This window comes from Micrasema longulum, unplaced genomic scaffold (genome assembly GCF_059751315.1).
Source record: "Micrasema longulum isolate JH-2025_06_02 unplaced genomic scaffold, ASM5975131v1 h1tg001509l, whole genome shotgun sequence".
In the NCBI taxonomy this organism is placed as follows: domain Eukaryota; kingdom Metazoa; phylum Arthropoda; class Insecta; order Trichoptera; family Brachycentridae; genus Micrasema; species Micrasema longulum.
This window is the reverse complement of record NW_028278693.1, coordinates 180772-205054: the sequence shown is the minus strand read 5'-3', so window position 1 is coordinate 205054 and position 24283 is coordinate 180772. Positions and strand designations below refer to the sequence as shown.

General features: G+C 35.6%; 2 protein-coding genes and 2 long non-coding RNA genes across 7 annotated transcripts; 2 read left to right on the top strand and 2 right to left on the bottom strand.

Moving 5' to 3' along the window:
• Positions 1-525: 525 nt before the first annotated feature.
• LOC148275116 (uncharacterized) lies at positions 526-6843 on the bottom strand. 4 transcript variants are annotated; one of them, XR_015824114.1, is made up of 3 exons: positions 6709-6843; positions 6042-6229; positions 526-1679 (listed from the first exon to the last, which is right to left on the bottom strand). XR_015824114.1 is itself a non-coding variant. In XM_088236126.1 (3 exons), the coding sequence occupies exons 2-3, from the start codon at positions 6221-6223 to the stop codon at positions 565-567; spliced, it is 1293 nt and encodes a 430-aa protein (XP_088092252.1). In that variant the 5' UTR covers positions 6224-6229; positions 6709-6843; the 3' UTR covers positions 526-564. The 4 variants fall into 4 exon arrangements, 3 of the variants coding, with proteins under 3 accessions (XP_088092252.1, XP_088092253.1, XP_088092254.1); XM_088236126.1 differs by having other exon boundaries at positions 6046-6229; XM_088236127.1 differs by having other exon boundaries at positions 6046-6239; positions 6709-6837.
• LOC148275115 (uncharacterized) lies at positions 6759-13427 on the top strand. The gene is made up of 3 exons (XR_015824115.1): positions 6759-6863; positions 7060-7274; positions 12397-13427. It is a non-coding gene; the product is annotated as an uncharacterized LOC148275115 (long non-coding RNA).
• A 787-nt stretch (positions 13428-14214) lies between these two features.
• On the top strand, positions 14215-22730 carry LOC148275114 (waprin-Thr1). Its single transcript, XM_088236129.1, has 4 exons — positions 14215-14311; positions 16194-16259; positions 19858-20007; positions 22539-22730. Exons 1-4 carry the CDS (start codon positions 14308-14310, stop codon positions 22640-22642), a joined length of 324 nt encoding a protein of 107 aa, XP_088092255.1. The 5' UTR covers positions 14215-14307; the 3' UTR covers positions 22643-22730.
• LOC148275113 (uncharacterized) lies at positions 15814-23887 on the bottom strand. Its single transcript, XR_015824116.1, has 2 exons — positions 23541-23887; positions 15814-18970 (listed from the first exon to the last, which is right to left on the bottom strand). It is a non-coding gene; the product is annotated as an uncharacterized LOC148275113 (long non-coding RNA).
• Positions 23888-24283: the final 396 nt, after the last annotated feature.

Sequence of the window (24283 nt, the reverse complement as noted above, 5' to 3'; positions counted from 1 at the left end):
TCGGACATACTCAAAACATCGCAGATATTGCGTTATTCCAAGGCTGTTCAATAATCTGCCGTGGAAGTTCTTTAAATTAAAAAAAGAACTGAAAAAATATATCATCAGTACTTTAAAGCTGATTAATTTATGTATTTTATATGTATACTAGCGGACCCGACCGACGTTGTCCTGCTCGATCGTTGGCTTGCCTGCTATTAATATTCACCGGTCTGAAGATGCCCATTAGAGGGTGAAAGCTCTAATTGGTCAAAATAAATAAGTGGAAGTGTACCAAGTATTTTTTGAATTAATAACTTATATGAAAATATAAGTTATTACATCACAACGATATTTTATTAATTTAATTTTCTAGTGCTTGTACTGTACAAACAGAATCAATAAATATCTTTGAAATATAACCAGACGTGTTATAGTTACTAAAAATAATAAACAAACGCTCTTTTGCTGCACTGAAAGAATGAAAAAAAAAGCGTACGTTCCAAAAAAAAATGGGAAAAAACGGAATGAATTAATCTACAATAATTACCTTTGTCAGTAAATTTTATTTCAAACATAATTATGTTACTGCTGACGTAATCGTACACTCACACTTAAATTATTTTTCATCTTTGATTGTTTTAATTCAAACTTTCTTTTGCAAACCTTCGAGCGGCTGAAATGTCTTTGTAAACTAGACTTGAATGCGTATATTTTACCACAAAAATCGCACACAGTACCGTTTCTCCTTTGAAGGCTGATTTCCTTAGAACGATATTCCATACAGACAGCTTTACATTCCTCGCAGTTTATTTGGTTCAAGGGGACGTCCTCTCGTCTGAGGATTCTGTCGATGGTTCCGGCGAGAAACGGGTCGAGTTTGATCACGCTTTCACTGGAAACCCGAAGGTCTTTGCAGCGTTTGCAAGACAGCGACAAATTCGACAGTTTTTTATTCGATGCTACGCAAGCGGAATATACGGCGTTATGCGTTGCCTGGTGATGTTTAAAATCGAAATAACTCGAACACATTGCGCCGCATTCGATGCAGAGAAGCTGTCGAGTTTCTGTCACGCTAGTCGGTTTGATCTCGTTCGGGCGTTTTTTTTCGCCGTCGTGATACGCCACCAAGTGCTTGGACAGCCCGGATTGGGTTTGATACTTTTTGTGGCAGTGACCGCAGTTGTATATTTTAAGATTTGCGTATGCGATTTTGTTACGAACTGCTAAGTATTTGACTATGTGATGTTTCAGGGATTCTTTTCTCGGAAAACATTTTCCGCACTCGTCGCATTCGAAGTTCCCGTGTGTTGGGAGATGTGGCGATTTCCGAAAGCTGTGATTTGTCCTCACATGCGTGGCCAGATTGTCGCGTCTGGCGAACGAGAGGTTACATTTGGGGCAAGGAATCTTCTTCAGGTTTCGATGAATGTCAATATGCCGCTTCAAGTTCCTCTTCAAGTTGAAGGCGGCGCCGCAGTCGTGGCAGCTGTACGGTCTAGCGCCTTCGTGGATAGTGTTATGTATACGAAGATTTTGAACCGAAGATAAATACTTTTGACAAACGTCGCAGCGAACTGGTTTATGTTGATTTAGTGGATTTGTCTTGATTTCAACCGAATTTGCGCTGCCCTTTTTATCTTTTTCAATTTCAGCCTGAATAGGAATATTTTCACAATCGTTCAGAAGGTTTTCTTTTCCTGAAAAAAACATTACGAAAATACATTAAAAAAACAAAAAAGTCGCGTATTTTATGACCTGCCGTTCGAACGGATTATGTCCAAATGCTTGCAGACTGGCTGGATTTTCTCCCTAGGGAGTTGTTCATCTTTAAATTTATTTCAACAGGGAGGGAAAACATTTTTGAGAAGGGAATATGGAAGTCTAGGCATTTACAGGGCTTATGACCTGTCATTGGCTGGTTTAAGTAACACTGTGTAACATTCACCATTCTGCCCATGTTTGAACATCCACATTTCCTCAACTCTTCCATCTGTCGACTTTTGTGAAGTAAAAGAGCTGAAACCTTTATCACGCGGGCGAGATTCATCCGGCTGAACCAAATCACCTACTAGGCAACGCCTGAAAACAATTTTCCAATTTTTATACTTCTTCTTTTACCAGGTGGTAATTAACAATGTTTGATTATGTCCAAATGCCAAGTATGTGATTTGGTTCAGCCGGATGAATCTCACCAGCGTGATAAAGGTTTCAGCTCTTTTACTTCACAAAAGTCAACAGATGGAAGAGTTGAGGAAATGTGGATGTTCAAACATGGGCAGAATGGTGAATGTTAGACAGTGTGTAAAGTGGCCACTTAAACCAGCCAATGACAGGTCATAAGCCCTGTAAATGCCTAGACTTCCATATTCCCTTCTCAAAAATGTTTTCCCTCTCTGTTGAAATAAATTTATATTAACATCTTAACACCATTAATAACTAGATATTTACATAGAATTTTACATACATGTTTATTGGGTGGGGACAGGAGAGTTAGAATATGAACAGGTAATGGGAGATTAAGATCAGAGAGAGTTCGGATAGGAAATCGGGATAACAATTATTTACGGGGCATCCAAAAAAACATGGTTTAAATCTTCTTCATCAAGCTGACAGTCCCGGACATGGATTCTGAACAGGTTAGAACCATTGCAGCAGTGCCCAAAGCGCATTCTGCATATGGAGGATGTCTCAAACTTGTTCAGAATCACTTTGGAAAAACAAGGCTTTTCTGTTACATTTGGCTTCAGTTGGAAAAGGTGTCTACTCTTGACTTGGGGGGAGGCTACCCAATGTTCTTTCCATATGCGAAGCTGCATAGAAGCCGTGCAAACGCAAGTCAGAATTAACCCATTAATAGGACAATTCTCTTGCTGAATACGGCTTCTGCGGATATGGACCTATTTTTCTGTACATATCAGCAGTTTAGCAGCTATCTGCTTTCAATTCATTAACTTCTACCTTGTATTTGAGTGTCGAAAGGACAAGGTCGCGTAGACGTCAACCGACAAGATGGAGCGAGCGGTCTAGTCACTGAATTATCACTGACGAATGCCTATAGAAGAGCACAAGACCGTTCCAGGTGGAGGGAGACTGTCCTCAGATGAGCGATGCCTGAAGTCAGGCGTAATCACCATCCTCGGACATGAGGCACGGATTGAAGAGTGTATTTACAGCCACCATTATTGCGTGATGGGTTAAACAACCCGTAAAGTAATGCAGACTAAAATTGTTAAATAAATATCAGGGGGACCATATTTTTTTTTCTTTGTGTCCAGGCGGGTGAAGAATACGGTTCTGGTGTGAAATAGAACCAGAACCCTGCATGAGTTTTCCCCTTTCCGCAAACAGTGATGCATACAGCACCGAACTGGTAAACCAAACGCTGCGTAGTTCTCAGTTCAGAAAGCTTTTAAAATCAATATTTCACGTCTATCCTGCCGGGAATCGAACCCGAGACCTCAAAAATGGTAGGCGAACGCGGCAACCACTACACAACGAGGCGGACTTATCTCAACTCAATTTCTATATACAGTATTTTTACCTGAGAGCAGCCATCGAATGGAAAACACATAGATTTAAGAATAGTCCAGAAGGAGCGTAGAAAAATCATATTTCCTGAATCGGGTTGTGGGTCCTGTGGCTAGTGTCTCGGACTCACGGACCAAAGGTACGTGGTTCGAATCCCACTCTACCCTAACTTGATTCCCATTTTCTAATAGTGAGTTATTTATAACTCGTTGAAAATGGCCCTCAAAATTAAATGTTTGGGTAAATCATAAGAACGCAAATATTTATTTTATAAAAAAAATAAAAATACATCGGACTGTGTCTAAAAATCCCCCCCACTCTGCCCCACCTTCACCGCGCGCATACTTGAAGTCGCCGCGTATTGTTTCCAGCTCGCGAAAAATATAGTCATAACACAAATGTAAGATAATTATGTTTTTAAAAAAAAGTTATCTAAAATTGTATTGTACACGCGGAAACATTGATTGACACAACATACTAGATAAGTAAAGGGTCATTTGATAAGAGTAATTAAATTAATGAACTTTAAAGATGTAAATTTTTTTATTTTACCTAAAGCGGATATTTATTTATTTATTATATATACGGCCTAAGCCAATTACAACAGTTACACGAAGAAACATAAATACAAGAAAGTGAACAAAAAGAACATAAAACTATTTAGCAAAGACAAACAAGGGCAAAACAATAATAGTATACAATATAATAAAAAAAACGAAAGACCAAAAACTTTGAGCTAAACCATGCCAATCCAACTTCATCCCACACTGTTTAGTCGCGAAGAGATCTACGAAAAGCCGGAAGATCTATCCCAAAAAATTCCAAGTCGTGTGATGAATTGACTAATCTACACATTCTGGACATTGGGGCATAAAAACCAAAGTTGCTCTTAGAAGATTTTATAAATAGCAGATTTTGACTTCTGGTGACACGGTTGGGAACATGAAAAGAAATTGATCGCAACAGAGATGGGACATCACTTAAAGCATTAAGTATTTTGAAAATGCATATAAGGTCCGTCTCAGTTCTACGTCTCTCCAATGAAGACAGATTAAGAGATTGCTCTGTTTCAGAATAGGAATAATTACCTCTTTGTAATCCGAGCAACCATGCCACTTTTCTTAGAAAACTGTGTTGGACAGACTCGATATGGTCAATATGAGTCCTGTAGAATGGAGACCAAATAGGAGAAGCGTATTCTAGATGGGGTCGAACTAGTGAGCAATAAAGAGTTTTGATGGTATATTTTTATGTCATGTTAAATAATATTTGATGAGCAGAGCGTAAAAAATTGACTACCCTGGCAACACTAACAAAACGTCAATTTTGTTTTCATTGACAATTTGACAGATGGAGAAAGAATGATATTTTTAAGTAATGCATTTGTTACTTACACATGCATATGCTACCTTTCACATGAAATGTGATGCCATCCTGTTTCTTTAAGATCCCAGCAGTATTTCTACACTTTAAAACGGCACAACACGGCATAGTTGAATTTAAATCGGGAGTTGCGTACTGAGCGACGTCTGCAAAGAAACTAATGGGTCAAAACGTAACACTACTTTAAGAGAAGTTTAGCCGCCTTTTGTTTGATGCGCGTATGCGGTATCTGGACTATTCTTAATTCTATGGGAAAACACTTGTTTAGATTTTTGGTTCTATTTAAACATTCTGTTCGATACTACATATTATTAAAAAATATTCGATTTCTCCCATAGAATTGAGAAAAGTCCAGAAACCGCATACGCACATCAAACAGAAGGCGACTCGACTACTCATAAATGAGTAGGTTTACGTTTTGCCCCATTAGTTTCTTTGTAGACGTCGCTCAGTACGCAACCCCTGATTTGAATTCAACTATGCCGAGTTGTGTCCTTTTAAAGTGTAGAAATACTGCTAGGATCTTAAAGAAACAGGATAACATCACATTTCATGTGAAAGTAGCATATGCATGCGTAAGTAAAACATGCATTACTTAAACATTTAATTCTTTTTTTATCTGTCAGATTGTCGAAGAAACAAAATGGAAATTTTGTTAGTGTTGCCAGAGTAGATTTTTTTTACCCAACTTTGCTCATTTAATAAAAGAACTAATGAAAATTAGACCTCGGATTAAATAACGCCGTGGGGAACATTTGAACGAAATTATCTTTAAAACATCGAATATTATTTAGAAAGATATAAAAATAAACGTTTTGTGTCAAATATTTTTTTATTTTATTTTAAGTTCAAAGTTCATAAATTCAATTAATCTTATTAAATGACCCTTTATTTGTCTTATCTGTTGTGTCAATCAATGTTTCCGCGTGCACAATAAAATTTTAGAGAAATTAACAGATTGCTTTTTTTTAGCTTACATTTGTGTTATGATTATTTTTTTCCCCATCAAGCAACATCACCCGGCGACGTATGCGCGCGGCGAAAATGTGTTTAAGTGGGGGAATTATTGGACACAGTCCGATGTATTCAAATATGATTCTACGCTTCTTCTGGACTATTCTTAATTCTATGATTTCTCCCGTACTTACTTACCCATGTCAAAATGATTTAACTCGGCATATTCAGCTTTGAAATTTTCTTTAACATCTAGCAATTGATAATCAGTTTCTTTTATCATCTCATCAGCTTCTTTTTTAAAATCTTTCGGATCCAAATTAAAATCGTATTTTTGATCCACAGAAAATTGCTCGAAAACATCTTGGTACGACATTTTATTCTGAAATAAACTTTGACAAATGAAAACAAAACGGTAACCTGTTGAAATTAAATTTAGCGTGCCAACCGGTTCCGGAACAGGGCTGTTTTTGATTGACATTTAATGGGACAAAGAAAGAAAATATTTTTGAGAAGAGAATACACAAGTCTAGGAATTAACACACTTTACGAGGTATTATTGGCTGGTTTACAGCTGTGAACATTCGCCATTTTGCCTACGTTTGAACATCCACATTATTATTGATTTTTCATACATTATGGAGAAACTTCGCACTGCAATTAAATGCTCTAATTTATACAGCGCGTAAGAAATTAAAAAATCTAATTTTAGGAAAGAAAAAAACTTGTATGTAAACAAATGAACGCCATTTTTAAAAACAGTAATCCTGAAGTATCCGAACGCCGAAAAATTGTTACATTGAGTTAGGTAAATAGTTTAATTAAAGAATGTCTATGTTTGTGAATTTATAAAAGAGTTACCTTGGTATTTGAGGATTGTAATACAAATTGCAATGTTCAAATTGACAAAATGGATCACTATAATAGTAATTGTTACATGTTACATATATTCCTTGTCGTTTGACACACAAATTAAACTCTTGTTTGAAAGCTAAGTCATAGAGAAAAATTAGAATGTGAGTTCAAATGCTTAGATTGTATTTATTAGTAGATTTGTGTTGTCAAATTTCTATTGACGTTAGTGTTGCGCATAAATGCTTGTTAGGAATAATCGAATTACTTATATCCATTCTTGAGGTTATTTGGTTGATCTACATACAATCGGTTATGAAAATCAAAATAATATTTATTTTTTGTTTTTTTGCACAACAGGACAAACAGCACGTATGACGTTTTGGTGCTAAACCTGTATGCGATGTTTATTAGAAGCGCAGTCGACGGTCATAACGCGTGACATCAAAATGACGTGATGCCAACTGCGAGCCGTTTTGTATATGCTCATTTTTAAACCCGAAAATTTTAATTGAAAACTTGTTTTGAATACATTGATAGTTGACAACAAACCATCACGCTGTTTCACCGTAAAGGTAGGTAGAGAGGATAGAACCCCACATAAATTTATCTTTGTATACAGATCTCTCAAAATTATGGCTAACAAGTTAAGTATATATTCCAACGCCAGAAAACAATTTTCCAATTTTTATACTTCTTCTTTTACTAGGCAGTTAATTCAACAATGTTTTGAATATGTCCAAATGCTTGCAGACTGGCTGGATTTCCTCCCTAGAGAGATATTTATTTTAAAATTTGTTGCAACAGAGAGCGAAAACATTTTTGAGAACGGAATATGGAAGTCTAGGCATTTACAGGGATTGTGACCTGTCATTGGCTGGTTAAGTGGCCGCTTTGCACACTGGGTAACATTCACCATTCTGCCTAAGTTAACACATACATATTTCCTCAACTCTTCCATCTGTTGATCTTTGTGAAGTAAAAGAGCTGAAACCTTTATCACATATGTGGCCCGAAGTAAAAAAGGTTGAGGATGGCTGGTACAAAGCAAACTCAATTATTTAAATGTATTTTACTAATATAAGTTAATACAATTTGCAAAATACATCCCAGGTAGTCGATCCAATCGGTCAAGATAAGCCAGTTTTATGCGTAGTAGCCACAAGGTGAAGGACAAAATGACCTTTAGATACGAGTTGGCTTCAATACTCATTTCATAAAAAACATTACCTGCTATAAAGCTTGTTTTTCAATGCAAAACATTTTTTATTTTGTTCATGTTTAAAAAATTAGCAAATTCAAAAGAATTTTAATGAGGTGGTACAGTGGTTACAGTGGAGGCTAAACTAGCAGTTTACAACGGAGTTCTAGTGCCAACTCTAATGTATGGGAGCGAAGTATGGAATTGGAAAAATAATGATGAAAGTGGGTTGAATGCTGTCGAAATGCGATCCCTCAGGCGAATGTGTGGTAAAACGATGTATGATAGGTGCACAAATGTCGAGATCCGTGAACTGTGTAAGGCTGAGACACGCATTATCGACAGAATCAAGAAAGGGGCGCTGCGATGGGTTGGACATGTAGAGCGAATGGACAGTGAAAGAACGGCTAAAAGGGTCTACGATGCGAATGTTGATGGATGCAGAAAACGAGGAAGACCTAGAAAGACATGGCACGATCAAGTCCATCAAATACTCGAAGATAGACATGTCAAAAGTAGGAATAATAATAATAAAAACAGAGATGAAAGTAGGCTGAATGCTGTCGAAATGCGATCTCTCAGGCAAATGTGCTGTAAAACTACGTACGAAAGATGCACAAATGTCGAGATCCGTACATTATGTAAGGCTAAGATAGCCATCATCGACAACATCAAGAAAGGAACTCTGCGCTGGTTTGGACATGTGCAGCGAATGGGCAGCCAAATAACGGCTAAGAATATTTACAATGCGAATGTTGATGGATGCAGAAATAGAGGAAGATCGAGAAAGACATGGCATGACCAAATCCAACAAATGTTTGAAGATGCACTTGTCAAAAGTCAGAATATTCGGCGCGCGTACATGAGAAGATGTATGAATGTAGAAGAAGCGAGGTCTGTATGCCAAGATAGAGTGTTATGGCGTTCTATCCTCTCTGCCTACCCCTAAGGGGAAACGGCGTGATGGTTTGTTTGTTTGTTTGTTTGTTTTGTTTTTGGTACAGTGGTTTTAATAAAAAAATTTATTTGTCAATAGGAAAATATCAGGTTTTAATTTACATTTTCAAAGTAATTAGGGCCTATGAAATACTGTTTTGTAAAAAATATTTTTCAAATTGTAATTTTGAATTCTGACAAAAACGGTCATTGCCATGGCCACGCCCCTAATACGTCACGATTTATGTTAATTTTCAACTTTGTTCGAAACTGTTTAAATTTTTAAAGAATATAGTCATGAATATTAATTTTATTTTATTTTATTTTATTAACATAAACGGCAAATCTGCCTTTTACAAACATTTTTTAAACATCAACAGATGAAAGAATTGAAGGAATACAGATGTTCAAATATAGGCAGAATGGTGAATGTTACACAGTGTGTAAAGTGGCCACTTAAACCAGCCATTGACAGGTCATAAGCCCTGTAGATGCCTAGACTTCTAAATTACCTTCTCTTAAATGTTCTTCATCTCTGTTGTAATATGTTAATATAAACAGCTCCCCAGGGAGTTGAATCCAGACCTTGCTGTGTAATTAAATGCTCCAATTTCTTCCGCGCGTAGGAAAACATTATTTGTTTGGTATTTTATCATCATCAGTGGGGCCACAGCCCGTTGTGAGCCCCGGCCTCCTTAAGAATCTGTCTCCATTCCTCCCTGCATCATGCGGCTCTGAACGCACAAACAACTCGGCCATGAAACGGAAAAACATGCAAATATGTTTTTTAAAATGTTTGAGAATCACTCGTTCACACTATGACTTATGAATACCAATTTGAGAAATCAATTACCTTATGTAAATATTTACAGCCTGTACTTCCATATTCTAATATATTATACTTATGTCATTTACATCTATAATATATAAATATAGTTTGTTTATACTCGTTTGGTCTCGTAGTAAAATGCTGCATGTCTCAATATTTTAACATTTCATTTATTTACTTTTCAGTTACATTGAGAACATTGCAGAGTATCCAATTCATTCTCAACATATACATGGATAAATGTATGAAAGAATTGAAAAGTATGGATGTGGGAGCGAAAATGAGTAATCTAACTGTCAGTTGCCTTCTGTACGCCGATGACGCAGTCCTCCTAGCTGACAGCGAAGAGGAACTGCAATCCTCGGTTACAAAGGTTTAACGAAGTGTGCAAGGAGAGTGATTTGCTAATGAATGTGCGAAAGTCGAACGTCATGGTCTTTGAAAGAAATGTAACTATGACTGAATGTAAGATTGTAGTAAATGGAGATAGTTTGAAACAGGGAGAAGAATTTGTATATCTGGGTAGTATGTTTACTAGAGATGGAAATATGGACGAGGATATTGAAAGGAGGGTTAGTGCCGGTAACAGAGTTAATGGTGCCTTAAAGTCTGTCGTAGCAAATAAGTGTCTATCGCAAGAGGCTAAATTAGCAGTTCATAATGGAGTTCTGGTACCGACCCTAATGTATGGAAGCGAAGCATGGAGTTGGAAAAAAAGGGACGAAAGTAGACTGAATGCTGTTGAAATGCGATCTCTCAGGCGAATGTGCGGAAAAACAATGTATGATAGGTGCCCTGATGTCGAAATTAGAGCAGAATGCAAGGCTGAGTTAAGCATTATCGACAAAATTAAGAAAGGTCTTTTGCGATGGTTCGGTCATGTGGAGCGAATGAATGATGAAAGAACGGCTAAAAAGATTTATGACGCGAATGTGTCCGGTTGTAGAAGTCGAGGAAGGCCGAGAAAGACGTGGCATGATCAAGTACAACAAATTCTTGAAAGTGGTCATGCGAAAAGTCGGAATAATCGACGCGCGTGCATGAGAAGATGTATGAATGTGAAGGAAGCAAAGGAAGTGTGCCAGGACAGAGTGGTGTGGCGTTCTATTCTCTCTGCCTACCCCTCCGGGGAAATGGCGCGATGGTTAGTTAGTTAGTTAGAAAAGAGAAATAAAAAGACATGTGAAATGGACATCATGTAAGGCTGAGACAAGCATTATTAACAAAATCAAGAAAGGAGCTGGTTAGCGCATGTATTTACATTTTTTGAATTTTTGAATTATTTTTTTTTGCACCACAACAGGCCAGGAGGCCTAATTACAGTGGTGAATTACATCACAGAGCACCCCGGCTTGAGAAAAATCACATTTTAATTTTTTGTGTTCTCACCGGGAATCGATCAGGGTAAATGTTACGCAGTGTGTAAAGTGGCCACTTAAACAAGCCGTGTGGATGCCCAGACTTCTATATTCCCTTCTCTAACATGTTCTTCATCTCTGTTGTAATATGTTAATATTAACAGCTCCCTCAGGGGTTGAATCCAGTCCTAGTCTACAAAAATGTGGACAAACTAAAAACACAGTTAAAAATATTTCATTTCACAGATAGGTAACATATTTTACAAAAATCAATATATATTATATAGGTAAGTGTTTGAATTTCTTAAATGTAATGATAAATATTATAATAATAAAAATACGTATATAGTTTTACTCCGATTTTATTTATAATTTTTACCAGTTACCGGGTTTCGCCGTGATCGACATCGTCGATAAATATTAGATTGTAAAATAAATGTTGTAGGTACTGATTAGGTATAATTAATATTCTAGTGAGGTAGTTCTTTGATAAATGATTATTATCCCGGAACCTTCCGTGCGTGAGTCAAGCGTCTTGACCACTACACCACGGAGGCCGCCGCATGTAGAACGAATGGACAGCGAAAGAACGGCTAAGAATATTTACAATGCGAATGTTGATGGATGCAGAAATAGAGGAAGACCGAGAAAGACATGGCATGACCAAATCCAACAAATATTTAAAGATGGACATGTCAAAAGTCGGAATAATCGGCGCGCGTGCATGAGAAGATGTATGAATGTGGAGGAAACGAGATCTGTATGCAAAGATAGAGTGATGCGGCATTCTATCCTCTCTGCCTACTCTTACAGGGAAACGGCATGATGGTTTGTTTGTTTGTTTGTTTGTTTGTTTGTTTATTTTTGTCAATTTTTTGATAATTTTAAGTTGCTAGAATTTCACAATTTTCAGTTGGGGAAACGGCGTGATGGTTTGTTGTTGTAAAATGGACTATGTATTAACATATTACAACAGAGATGAAGAACATTTAAGAGAAGGTAATATAGAAGTCCAGGCATCTACAGGGCTTATGACCTGTCAATGGCTGGTTTAAGTGGCCACTTTACACACTGTGTAACATTCACCATTCTGCCTATATTTGAACATCTATATTCCTTCAATTCTTTCATCTGTTGATGTTTGTGAAGTTAAAGAGCTGAAACCTTTATTTATGCACGTGAGATTCAACGAATTGAATTATTTCACCTACATACTAGGCAACGCCTGAAAAGTATAGAAATTGAAAAAATAATATTAACGACGCCACAATACCCTGTCTTTGCATACAAACCTTGATCCTATGCGCAATTTGTTGTTTTTTCAGGAGAAGCAAAAAACGATCACGACCGAATTTAATTTCTTTTGTTTATAGTATGAAAATTGCTCGAGCAATTTTTAACACGATGAGTGTTGTCTGGAACTCTAGTCTATACCCGGTAAAAACAAATGCCGATTATTCAACTCTTGTATAATGCCAGTACTCCTATATGGGTGCGAATCTCGGCACCTTACCAGAGCTCAAAACACCAAACCTCCGAGTTTTGAGAGTAAGTGCTTGAGAAGAATATTAGGTATGAGTTGGTTTGATTTTATAACTAAAATTGAAGTGCGAGAACCTGATTTCCTATCCGACCTCTCTGATATTAATATCCCATTCCCTATTCATATTCTAACTCTCCTGTCCCCACCCAATAAACGTGTATATAAAATCTTATGTAAATATCTAGTTGTAAATGGTGTAAAGTTGTAAATATGTTTTATTATTGTCAAGTCCATCAGAGATTTAGGAGTTGTTTTGGACTATAAACTGACAAACAACGAGCATATAGATAATACAGTAAATAAATCACTGAAATTACTCGGCTTCATTAACAGAATATCCTCTGATTTTACTAATGTCCGTACAATCAAAACTTTTTATTGCTCAACTGTTCGCCCTCTTCTTGAATATGCCTCAGTGGTCTGGTCTCCATTCTATGTCAATCGCATAAATCACATTGAATCAGTCCAACATCGCTTGCTTCGAAAAATAGCGTGGATGCTTGGACTAGAGAGAGATAATTATTCTTATGCTGAAATAGAGTCAATGTTAAATATTTCTAGTCTACAAAAACGTACAACTAATATTGACTCCATATATATGTTCGGCATACTAAATGGTATAATCGATGTTCCATCATTACTGGGACAAGTAAAATTCAATATTCCGACTCGTAGATTGAGAAACAATGAAGTATTGTTCATCGATCAGCATAGAACAAACTATGGCCTAAATTCTCCAATGACCCGCCTTTGTCGTATTGTTAACTCAAGACAGGATCTGGACTTTTTTGGTTTAAGTTTACAACGATTTAAACGAGCACTAAATAAATAGTCCAGATCTTGTCTCGATGTCCCTTATGTTTGCCAATGCTTCTTTCTTTTTTCTTTAAATGTTTTAAACTACTCTTTTATTGTAATATTTAAACCTTATGAATTGTATACATGGACAATGTCCGTTAATAAATAAATAAATAAATAAATTATTATATGTATATATTATATTAAATACTAACATACTAACTTGTACATATTATATTACTAAAACATGTGTATATATGTAAAAAACAAAAATACTCGACACTGGCCAGAATACCCGAATTGAGAAGTGACGAAGAAAAAAACGAAGAAGAAGAAGAAGTGCGAGAACGGACGCAGCAGCCTCCTATCTGGGGAATGCGAAGAATCTAAGTTGCCTCTTCTTCTTTAAACCTGCGGGCTCACGCCGTCCTGGAGGGCCGTGGATGACGATCTTTCAACTTTATTCGGTGTACTAAGGGGCGCTGGATTGACCCGGGAGATGGTGAGAGTGCTGGCTGGCGATAGGGTCTCCTGGAGGCAACTGGTGATGTCCACATGCTCCACTTAGGAGCGGATGTAGAAAAGAAAAAGAAGATAAAAATATTATATAAATTGATTTATTTACCAGTGATATGTATTTTTATTTATTTGTGCAGTGTTCTGTGCATCATCACGTGTGGATAGGGATACGACGATGATAATTATGTTGCTTAGTCTACAAAGATTTGGATACACTCTAAATATTGTCAGACTGCTTTATTTTTTGTTGACTTGGTGCCTTTTGAAGAAGCGGCGTTAAGTTAACAAGATTATTATGGGAGGATATTTGTAGAATAAATGACATCATTTTGTCAGACTGCTTTGTAAGCTCTTACACTCTGGTCGTGTCGGCATCATCGGGACACAACACACATATATTAAAAGAAAATCTTCACATCTGAAAATGGGTAACTATTTATTTATTTATTAATGGACATTGTCCATGTCCAATTTATGGGGTTTAAATATTACAATAAGAGAATAGTTTAAAACATAAAAAAAAGAAAAGAAGCATTGACAAACATAAGGGACATGGAGACAAGATCTGGACTATTTATTTAGTCGTTTAAATCGTTGTAAACTTGAACCAAAAAAGTCCAGATCTTGTTTCGAGTTAACAATACGACAAAGACGGGTCATTGGAGAATTAAGGCCATAGTTTGTTCTATGCTGATATGAACAGTACTTCATTGTTTCTCAATCTACGAGTCGGAATATTGAATTTTACTTGTCCCAGTAATGATGGAACATCGATTATACCATTTAGTATGCCGAACATATATATGGAGTCAATATTAGTTGTACGTTTTTGTAGACTAGAAATATTGAACATTGACTCTATATCAGCATAAGAATAATTACCTCCCTCTAGTCCGAGCATCCACGCTACTTTTCGAAGCGAGCGATGTTGGACTGATTCGGTACTCCCTACATTGGGTTGTCGGGCTGAAGCGACCCATAGTTGTTCAGTTTTTGATGGGTTTAATGTTAGTCGGTTTTCAGCCATCCAGTTACCTATTTTCTCGATGCATCCATCAATTAAATTAACAAGCACACTTCTCTTGCCTGGTTTGGTTAATGTGTAACAAAGCTTTATATTGATTATCATTTAACGTCATCTATATTAATTTTTATAAATAAATTTTGTGTGAAAATTAGGTATGCTTTTAGTTCTTAATAATGTTTACATTAACAAATTACAACAGGGATGGAGAATACCTTAAATAAGGGGATATGGAAGTCTAGGCATTAACAGTGCCTGTCATTGGCTGGTTTAAGTGGAAATCCAGTCTTTTGTATACGAACATTTCGACAAGCTCAAATATTGTAATGTTTATATTACTTTTTAAATTTATACTTCTTTAATAAAATTTTTAAAAAAAATATATAAAAAAATATATTAAAAAAACATTAATAATAATATGTACCAACTAAATGGTATTAAATATTTGAATACAGCCACTTATCGACTTTTCTATTTGACCACATTGGTAATGCTTTAAATATTTATAATATGTATGCATAGAATTAAGAATAGTCCAGAAGGAGCGTAGAATCATATTTGAATACATCGGACTGTGTCCAATAATTCCCCCACTATACCCCACTTTCACCGCGCGCATTCGTGAGGTCGCAGCGTAATGTTGCTTGATGGGAAAAAAAATCATAACACAAATTTTAGGTAAAAAAAGCAATTGCTAATTTCTCTAAAATTTTATTGCGCACGCGGAAATATTGATTGACACAACAGAGCAGATAATTAAGGATCATTTAATAAGAGTAATTGAATTAATGAACTTTAAACTTAAAATATAAAACATAATATTTGATGTTTTGATGATAATGTCAGTCAAATGTCCACCACAGAGTTGTTTAATCCGAGATCCAATTTTCATTCATTCTCTCATTAGATGAGCGAAATAGGGTAAAAAAATGTACTACCCTGGCAACACTAACGAAATTTCCATTTTGTTTCTTCGACAATCTGACGAAATATAATTAAATTTTTAAGTAATGCATTTGCTACTTAAACATTTGTTTGCTAATTACACATGAAATGTGATTGCATCCTGTTTCTTTAAGATCCTAGCAGTATTTATACACTTTAAAAGGACACAACACGGCATAGTTGAATTAAAATCAGGAGTTGCGTACTGAGCGACGTGTGCAAAGAAACTAATGGGTCAAAACGTTAACCTACTAATTTATGAGTAGTTGAGTCGCCTTCTGTTTGATGTGCGTATGCGGTTTCTGGACTATTCTTAATTCTATGTATTTTATTATTTCTAGGGAAGCTAATGGTTATCTTTGCCAGTGTTTTTATCATTGGTTCTCTGCTGGAATATGTTGATTCAGGTAAGCTTTCATATGAGTACCTTAGTAGTACTAGACATAAGACAAATATACATAAAGACAATTTTAAGACTTTTTCATCAAAATCCCCACAGACGTAATGACGGACAACAAATTTACGACACTAGGCAAAGACAAAAAACAATACTTCCGCTCCCAAAGAAAAAAACAGATTTCGGACAAAGGCATTATACTTTTCTGGCCCTTAAGCTATACAACTTTTTAAGCGAGGACATATTGGTGAACAAAATGAAAAACAATCTTTTTAAAGCTCGAGTCCATAAATGGATTGCTAAAAATACTAGACAGGAAGCTGAGGAATATTTATTTATTTATTACATATACGGCCTAAGCCAATTTCAACAGTTACATGAAGAAACATAAATGCAAGAAACTAAACAAAAAGAACATAACACTATGTAGCAAAGACAAACAAGGGCAAAACAATAATTGTACACAATATATTCATAAAATCGAAAGACCTAAAACTTCGAGCTACACCATGCCAATCCAACTTCATCCCACACTGTTTAGTTGCGAAGAAAAGCCGGAAGATCTATCCCAAAGAATTCCAAGTCGTGTGATGAATTGACTAATCTACACATTCTGGACATTGGGGCATAAAAACCAAAGTTGCTCTTAGAAGATTTTATAAATAGCAGATTTTGACTTCTGGTGACACGGTTGGGAACATGAAAAGAAATTGATCGCAACAGAGATGGGACATCACTTAAAGCATTAAGTATTTTGAAAATGCATATAAGGTCCGTCTCAGTTCTACGTCTCTCCGATGAAGACAGATTAAGAGATTGCTCTATTTCAAAATAAGAATAATGACCCCTTTGTAATCCGAGCAACCATGCCACTTTTCTTAGAAAACGGTGTTGGACAGACTCGATGTGGTCAATATGAGTCCTGTAGAATGGAGACCAAATAGGAGAAGCGTATTCTAGATGGGGTGGAACTAGTGAGCAATGAAGAGTTTTGATGGTATTAATATTTTTGAAGTCCGCCGTCACTCTATTGATAAAACCGAGAAGTTTGAGAGATGTTATGTTTCATATATTAGAATGAAATTTTGGTTTCTTGAAAGTCCTTTCTTGTTTTATTGATGAAGCTAAGTTTTAGAATCCTTTTTCATATTTCTTTTGAATTTTTACACAACAATTGATGTGGATGTATGTATATAATAAATAATACACTGACGCTCCGGAACGTGCCTGCGGGCCAGTGTAGTGGCTACACCCATAAATAAAAAGGAAATTATATTTAATGTACCTATTGTATAAACATTTTCTTTTGTAAACTATGTATTTGTATTCTGTATTGGGTTGATTTTATCTACAAAGTAAAATTAAGTTTTCTCTATGAAAAACAGAATATGTAGACAATATTTTTTTCTGAACATGTTCAATTATAAGTTAACGACAAAGGTTCTTTCAATTTTCATTCAAAAATACACATTTTTGTAGAAAAATATTGATTTTACTGTAGTGTCTCAATATGTACCAGTGAAGATTTGTAAGGCGTTTGTAATCATGGCCTACGTTGTAAAAATAAGGGATTATGATTATTTGTTTATCCTTAGACACCTAATTTTACATTACAATCTATTCTTAGAACCTTAATTTTACATTACTTTCTATCCTGGGAACCTTAATTTTACATGCAATTTTTCTCTAACGTTTTTCTTTGTAAAGGAAAAATAAGAAACCTTCTGACGAGCCGGTTTCGCGGTTCAGTGGGTCTCATTATTTTATATTTTCTGTTCATGTTTACATTCTTAAATAAAAAAACAAACAAAAAATTGCCTTTATTTTCCTAGAACTCTAATTCTTCATGACAGTATTTTCTTAAAACCCTAATTTTACATTACTGTATTTTCTTAAAACCCTAATTTTACATTACTGTGTTTTCTTAAAACCCTAATTTTACATTACTGTATTTTCTTAAAACCCTAATTTTACATTACTATATTTTCTTAGAACCCTAATTTCGCATTATTATATTTTATTAATTTAATTTTTCTAATTAATTTTTTTGCACCACAACAGGCCAGGAGGCCCAATTACATTAGTGAATTACATCACAGAACACCCAGGCTTGATAAAAATGGCTTTTTTATTATTTTTAATTTGTGTTCTCACCGGGAATCGAACCCGGAACCTTCCGTGTGTGAGTCAAGCATCTTGACCACTAAACCACGGAGGCCGCCAATATTTTTTATCCTTAGAATCATATTTGAATACATCGGACTGTGTCCAAAAATCCCCCCACTGTGCCCCACTTTCGCCGCGCGCATCGTTGATGTCGCCGCGTAATGTTTTCAGATGGGAAAAAATATAATCATAACACAAATGTAAGGTAAAAAAAAGCAATCTGTTAATTTCTCCAAAATTTTATTGTGCACACGGAAACATTGATTGACACAACAGAGTTGATAAGTAAAGGGTCATTCAATAAGAGTAATTGAATTAATGAACTTTGAACTTAAAATATAAAACAAACTTTATTTTACATAAAAGGAATATTTTTATATCATGTTAAATAATATTTGATGTTTTAAAGATAATGTCGGTCAAATGTCCATCACAGAGTTGTTTAATCCGATGCCCAATTTTCATTAGTTCTCTCATTAGATGTGCAAAGTAGGGTAAAAAAAAATACTACCCTGGCAACACTAATGAAATGTCCATTTTGATTTCTTCGACAATCTGACAGATGGAAAAATAATTCAATTTTTAAGTAAAGTATTTGCTACTTACACATTCATTTCCTAATTACACATGAAATGTGACCCTATCCTGTTTCTTTTAGATCCTAGCAGTATTTCTACACGTTAAAAGGACACAACACGGCATGGTAGAATTCAAATCAGGATATTACAACAGAGATGAAGAACATTTAAGAGAAGGTAATATAGAAGTCCAGGCATCTACAGGGCTTATGACCTGTCAATGGCTGGTTTAAGTGGCCACTTTACACACCGTGTAACATTCACCGGACAGGTCATAAGCTCTGTAGATGCCTGGACTTCTATATTACCTTCTCTTAAATGTTCTTCATCTCTGTTGTAATATGTTAATATAAACAGCTCCCCGGGGACTTGAATCCAGTCTTTGTCTACAGAAATTTGGACTAACTCAAAATATTGTTGTTTGTGATTCTCAAAATTGTGGTACTGAGTTCATAGTTAAATAATAATTTTTAAAAAGGGAGTTTTATGAAACTGTTAGTCAGCCTACCTGTAGTCCTTAAATGTAACATGATTAGAATGACAGTTGTCAGAAAAAGTGACGACATAACTTTGTAGTAACGTCTAAGGAGTTATTTATATTGACACACGAAAAATCAATATATTGTCAAATCAGGAGTTGCGTACTGAGCGACGTCTACAAAGAAACTAATGGGTCAAAACGTAAACCTACTCATTTATGAGTTTACTTCTGTTTGATGTGCGTATGCGGTTTCTGGACTATTCTTAATTCTATGTTAGAACCCTAAATTAACATAACTTTCTACCCTCTAACTAAAACTCTAACTTTAGATGATTATATTTCGCAAAAACCCTAATTTGACATTACTGTAATATATTTTCTAGCGGGTGAGTGTCCTATCATAAGCCAGGTACACTCCTGTAACCCGAGCTGCCTCCAGGATTCAGATTGTTCCTATGGCAAGAAATGCTGTTCTAATTCTTGCAACGCTAAATCCTGTGTAGAAGGAAAACCAGTCAACTACAAAGACAAAAGTAAGTTAATTAACATATGGAGACTGGATGGAAGAAACACGCTGAGTCATTAATGGGTTTTTTTGGTTCTTCTAAAATCCAGAGTTTGATGAAATGACATTTCGATTTTCGTATCCAGTTTATGATCATGTCGATTGATTTGTATTTATTTATTCATATTTTTTGCTTACAAACAATAATTAATAATAAAAATAATGTGACCTCACTGGGGTTTCCCGTGCCGAGGACACTTAACAATATATTTAAAAAAAATTACATTTGTGAATAAACAAAGAAGACTAACTTTAAAAAACGAAGATAATTAACAACTATTTTGACAGTTTAAAAAATAAGGTATTTATGTACATCTATATTATTTATATTACAAAACACACAATGAAAATAACAAAAACCTAACATAAGCTATACACTTGTGTAGCAGTTGATTCAATATTGGTTTGGGCGAATGAGACAATCCATTTTACTTCTACCTAGCTCCACTATCCATTTTTTTATAGCCTTTTTAAACATTTTCTTGTTACTAATTGTTTTAATCGATAGTGGAAGTAGGTTATAGATTTTAATTGAATAATACTCAAAATCCCTTTGTCCGAAAGTGGTTTTAGTTTGTATTTGTTTTAGTTGTCTATGTGTTGAGGATCTAGTGATTATATTATTTTGAAGAATTTTTTGTCATACAATGAAAAAACAAATGTATCAAGATACAGAAAATACAAATTAATGCTATAAATTATTGGAAATCACTTAGAGAATGTATATTCTTTAGGCTTTTGTTGAACATTTGACGTTAGGATTTGCATCCGTCTGCCTCTGGGGTACAGATATTATAACAATGTCTACTCCTACTACCACTACCATCACGCCATTTCCCCGTGGGTCTAGGCTGAGAGAATGGACCGCCACGCACGTCTATCCTGGCATACATTCCCAGCTTCTTCCACATTCAGACATCTTGCCATACATCCCCTTTGGTTCTGTCGGCTTTTGACATGACCAGACTTAAGATTTTGGTTTATCTGATCATGCCACGTCTTCCTCGGTCGTCCTCGTCTCACATTGCCGTTCATTTTCGCCATGTATACTTGTTTTACAATTCTTTCGTCGTCCATTCATTCTACAAGACCAAATCATTTCAGAGACCCTTTCTTAATCTTATCAATTATACTTGACTCAGATTTACACTCGCCCCTGATTTCATCATTCGTAACCCTGTCATACATTGATTTACCACATATTTGTCTAAAAGATCGGCTTTCATCCTTCCTCTGCCAGTTCCATATTTCACTTCCGTACAAAAGTGTTGGGACTAAAACTCCGTTGTGCACTGCCAGTTTGGCTTCGATTGACATATTTTTATTAGAAATATAACAATGTCAATACAATGATAATGTTTATCGCAGGAGGCTAAACTAGCAGTTCACAATGGAGTTCTAGTGCCAACTCTAATGTTTGGGAGAGAAGTATGGAATAGGAAAAATGATGATGAAAGTAGGTTAAATGCTGTCGAAATGCGATTCCTTAGGCGAATGTGTGGTAGAATGATGTATGATAGGTACACAAATGTCAAGATCCGTGAACTGTGTAAGGCTGAGACACGCATTGTCGACAGAATCAAGAAAGGGGCGCTGCGATGGTTCGGACATGTAGAGCGAATGGACAAAAGAAAGAACGGCTAAATGGATCTACGATGCGAATGTTGATGGATGCAGAAAACAAGGAAGACCGAGAAAGACATGGCACAATCGAGTCTATCAAATACTTGATGAATGTAAAGGAAGCGAGGTCTGTATGCAAAGACAGAATGATATGGCGTTCTATCTTCTCTGAAACGGCGTGATGGTTTGTTTGTCGATACAATGAGGGAATTCAATGCAATACTGAAAAACATTAGACGTTTGCTGTTTTCGAAAAAAGGTATTCACAACTTATGACACTAAAGCAATTATACGGTAAAACAATACTCGCTTACAGATTCAAAAACTATTCTTACTCATATGAAAGACATAACCTCAACAATAGAACCCGAACAATATAATCACTAGATCCTCAACACAAAGACAACTTAAACAAATACAAACTAGTACCACTTTTGGATAAAGGGATTTTGAGTATAATGCAATTAAAATCTATAACCTACTTTTACTGTCCATGAAAACAATTAGAAATCAGAAAACGTTCAAAAAGGCTATAAAAAAATGGATAAAGGAGCTAGGTAGAAGTAAAATGGATTGTCTCATTCGCCCAAACCAATATTGAATCAACTGTTCCACAAATGTATGGCTTATGTTATGTTTTTGTTATTTCATTGTGCGTTTTGTAATATAGATGTACACATTTTGTTAATTATCTCTGTTTATTAAGCAAGTCTTCCTTGTTTATTCTCAAATGTAAAAATATGTATTTTTTAAAGTATATTGTTAAGTGTCCTCAGCAAGGGTAACCCCAGTGAGGCCACATTATTTTTATTATTAATCTTTCTTTACTATGGAAAAAACGAATAAATACAAATTAAATAAATGTTTTTTTTGCAGATTCTGGCGGAGCCGGCAGCTACTGCGGGAACGTGAAATGCAATGCTTTCGAGAAGTGCGAGCTGGACCGCTCTTCGAAGAGAATGAAATGCGTCAGGACTTGAACCATTTTTGAAACAATAAAAATAACTCCTAACTCCCATTTTTGTGACCAATTTTCGTTTGATTTTTTTATTAAACAACTTCTGTCAATTTGCTTTCTTTTTTTCTGCATTCTATGGTTTATTTATTTAACTTTGTGTACATAGTATTAATAGTCCCTTGGCGGGCGGGCTAATTACTAAATTCTTCCAACCAACCAATAAAATAAAACAAATTACAACAGAGATGAAGAACATTTTAGACAATATAATATTGAAGTTTAGGTATCTACAGAGCTTATGACCGGCTTATTGGCGAGTTAAGTGGCTACTACACACTGTGTGACATTCACCCATAGAATTAAGATTAGTCCAGACGGAGCGAAGAATCATATTTGAATATATCGGACTGTGTCCAAAAATCCCTCCACTATGCCCCACTTTTGCCGCGCGCATTCGTGATGTCGCTGCGTAATGTTGCACGATGGGAAAAAATATGATCAAAACACAAATGAAAGGTTAAAAAAAAAAGCAATCTGTTAATTTCTCTAAAATTTTACTGTGCACGCGGAAATATTGATAGACACAACAGAGTAGATAAATAAAAGGTTATTTAATAAGATTAATTGAATTAATGAGCTTTGAACTTAAAATATAAAACAAATTTTATTTGACATAAAACGGATATTTTTATGTCATGTTAAATAATATTTGATGTTTACAAGATAATGTCGGTCAAATGTCCACCACAGAGTTGTTTAATATGAGGTCCAATTTTCATTAGTTCTCTCATTAGATGAGCAAAGTAGGGTAAAAAAATTTACTACCCCGGCAACACTAACGAAATGTTCATTTTTATTTCTTCGACAATCTGACAGATGGAAAAATAATTTAATTTTTAAACATTGTATTTGCCACTTACACATTCATTTGCTAATTACACACGAAATGTGATCGCATCCTGTTTCTTTAAGATTCTAGCAGTATTTATACACGTTAAAAGGACACAACACAGTTATGTGTTTAAATATTTAATTATAGTACAGGACTCTTGAGGGGATTTTCATAAAAATCGCTCTATAAAAATGATTTAACTGTCATCATCATCTTAAGCTCGACCCCCCCTTGGGCCTCGGAAGAATCCGGGAGTCTCCTCAACCCTTGCCGGTCTGCTGCCCTTCCTCTCCAGTTCCCCACTTCTCCAGCTCCTTTACTTCACTGAAGTCAACAGACGGAAGAATTGAGGAAATGTGAATTTTAATAACAAAATATATTTTTATACAAAGCTGTGGTTTTGGCAGATGGATTTTATAATTTGAATTTCCCTCAAAAATCGTTCGGTCTCATGATTGGTCGAATATTCTGATAATAAATAAAAGTGCTGCCAGTATATAGAAAGCTGCAAAGGCACGTAAGTACTGCTCGATTTTTTAAAAGTGTAAAATAAACAACAATAACAAATAATCACGCTGTTTTGTACGTATCTCGACATTTGTACATAGTTTTACCACACATGTGACTGAGAGATCGCATTTCGACAGCATTCAGCCTACTTTCATCCCTGTTTTTCCAAGTCCATACTTCGCTCCCATACATCGCAGAGTCGGGACCCGGACTCCATTGTGAACGGCTAATTTCGCCTCTTGCGACAAGCGTTTATTATCC

What these genes read in the sequence shown, in the direction of transcription:
- LOC148275116 (XM_088236126.1), bottom strand. Translation starts at nt 6,223, where the DNA reads ATGTCGTACCAAGATGTTTTCGAGCAATTTTCTGTGGATCAAAAATAC. An exon ending in GTTAAATCATTTTGACATGG is followed by an intron (nt 1,680 to 6,045) that starts GTAAGTAAGTAC and finishes TGTTTTTTTCAG; the next exon opens with GAAAAGAAAACCTTCTGAAC.
- LOC148275114 (XM_088236129.1), top strand. An exon ending in GCTGGAATATGTTGATTCAG is followed by an intron (nt 16,260 to 19,857) that starts GTAAGCTTTCAT and finishes TATATTTTCTAG; the next exon opens with CGGGTGAGTGTCCTATCATA. An exon ending in AGTCAACTACAAAGACAAAA is followed by an intron (nt 20,008 to 22,538) that starts GTAAGTTAATTA and finishes TTTTTTTTGCAG; the next exon opens with ATTCTGGCGGAGCCGGCAGC.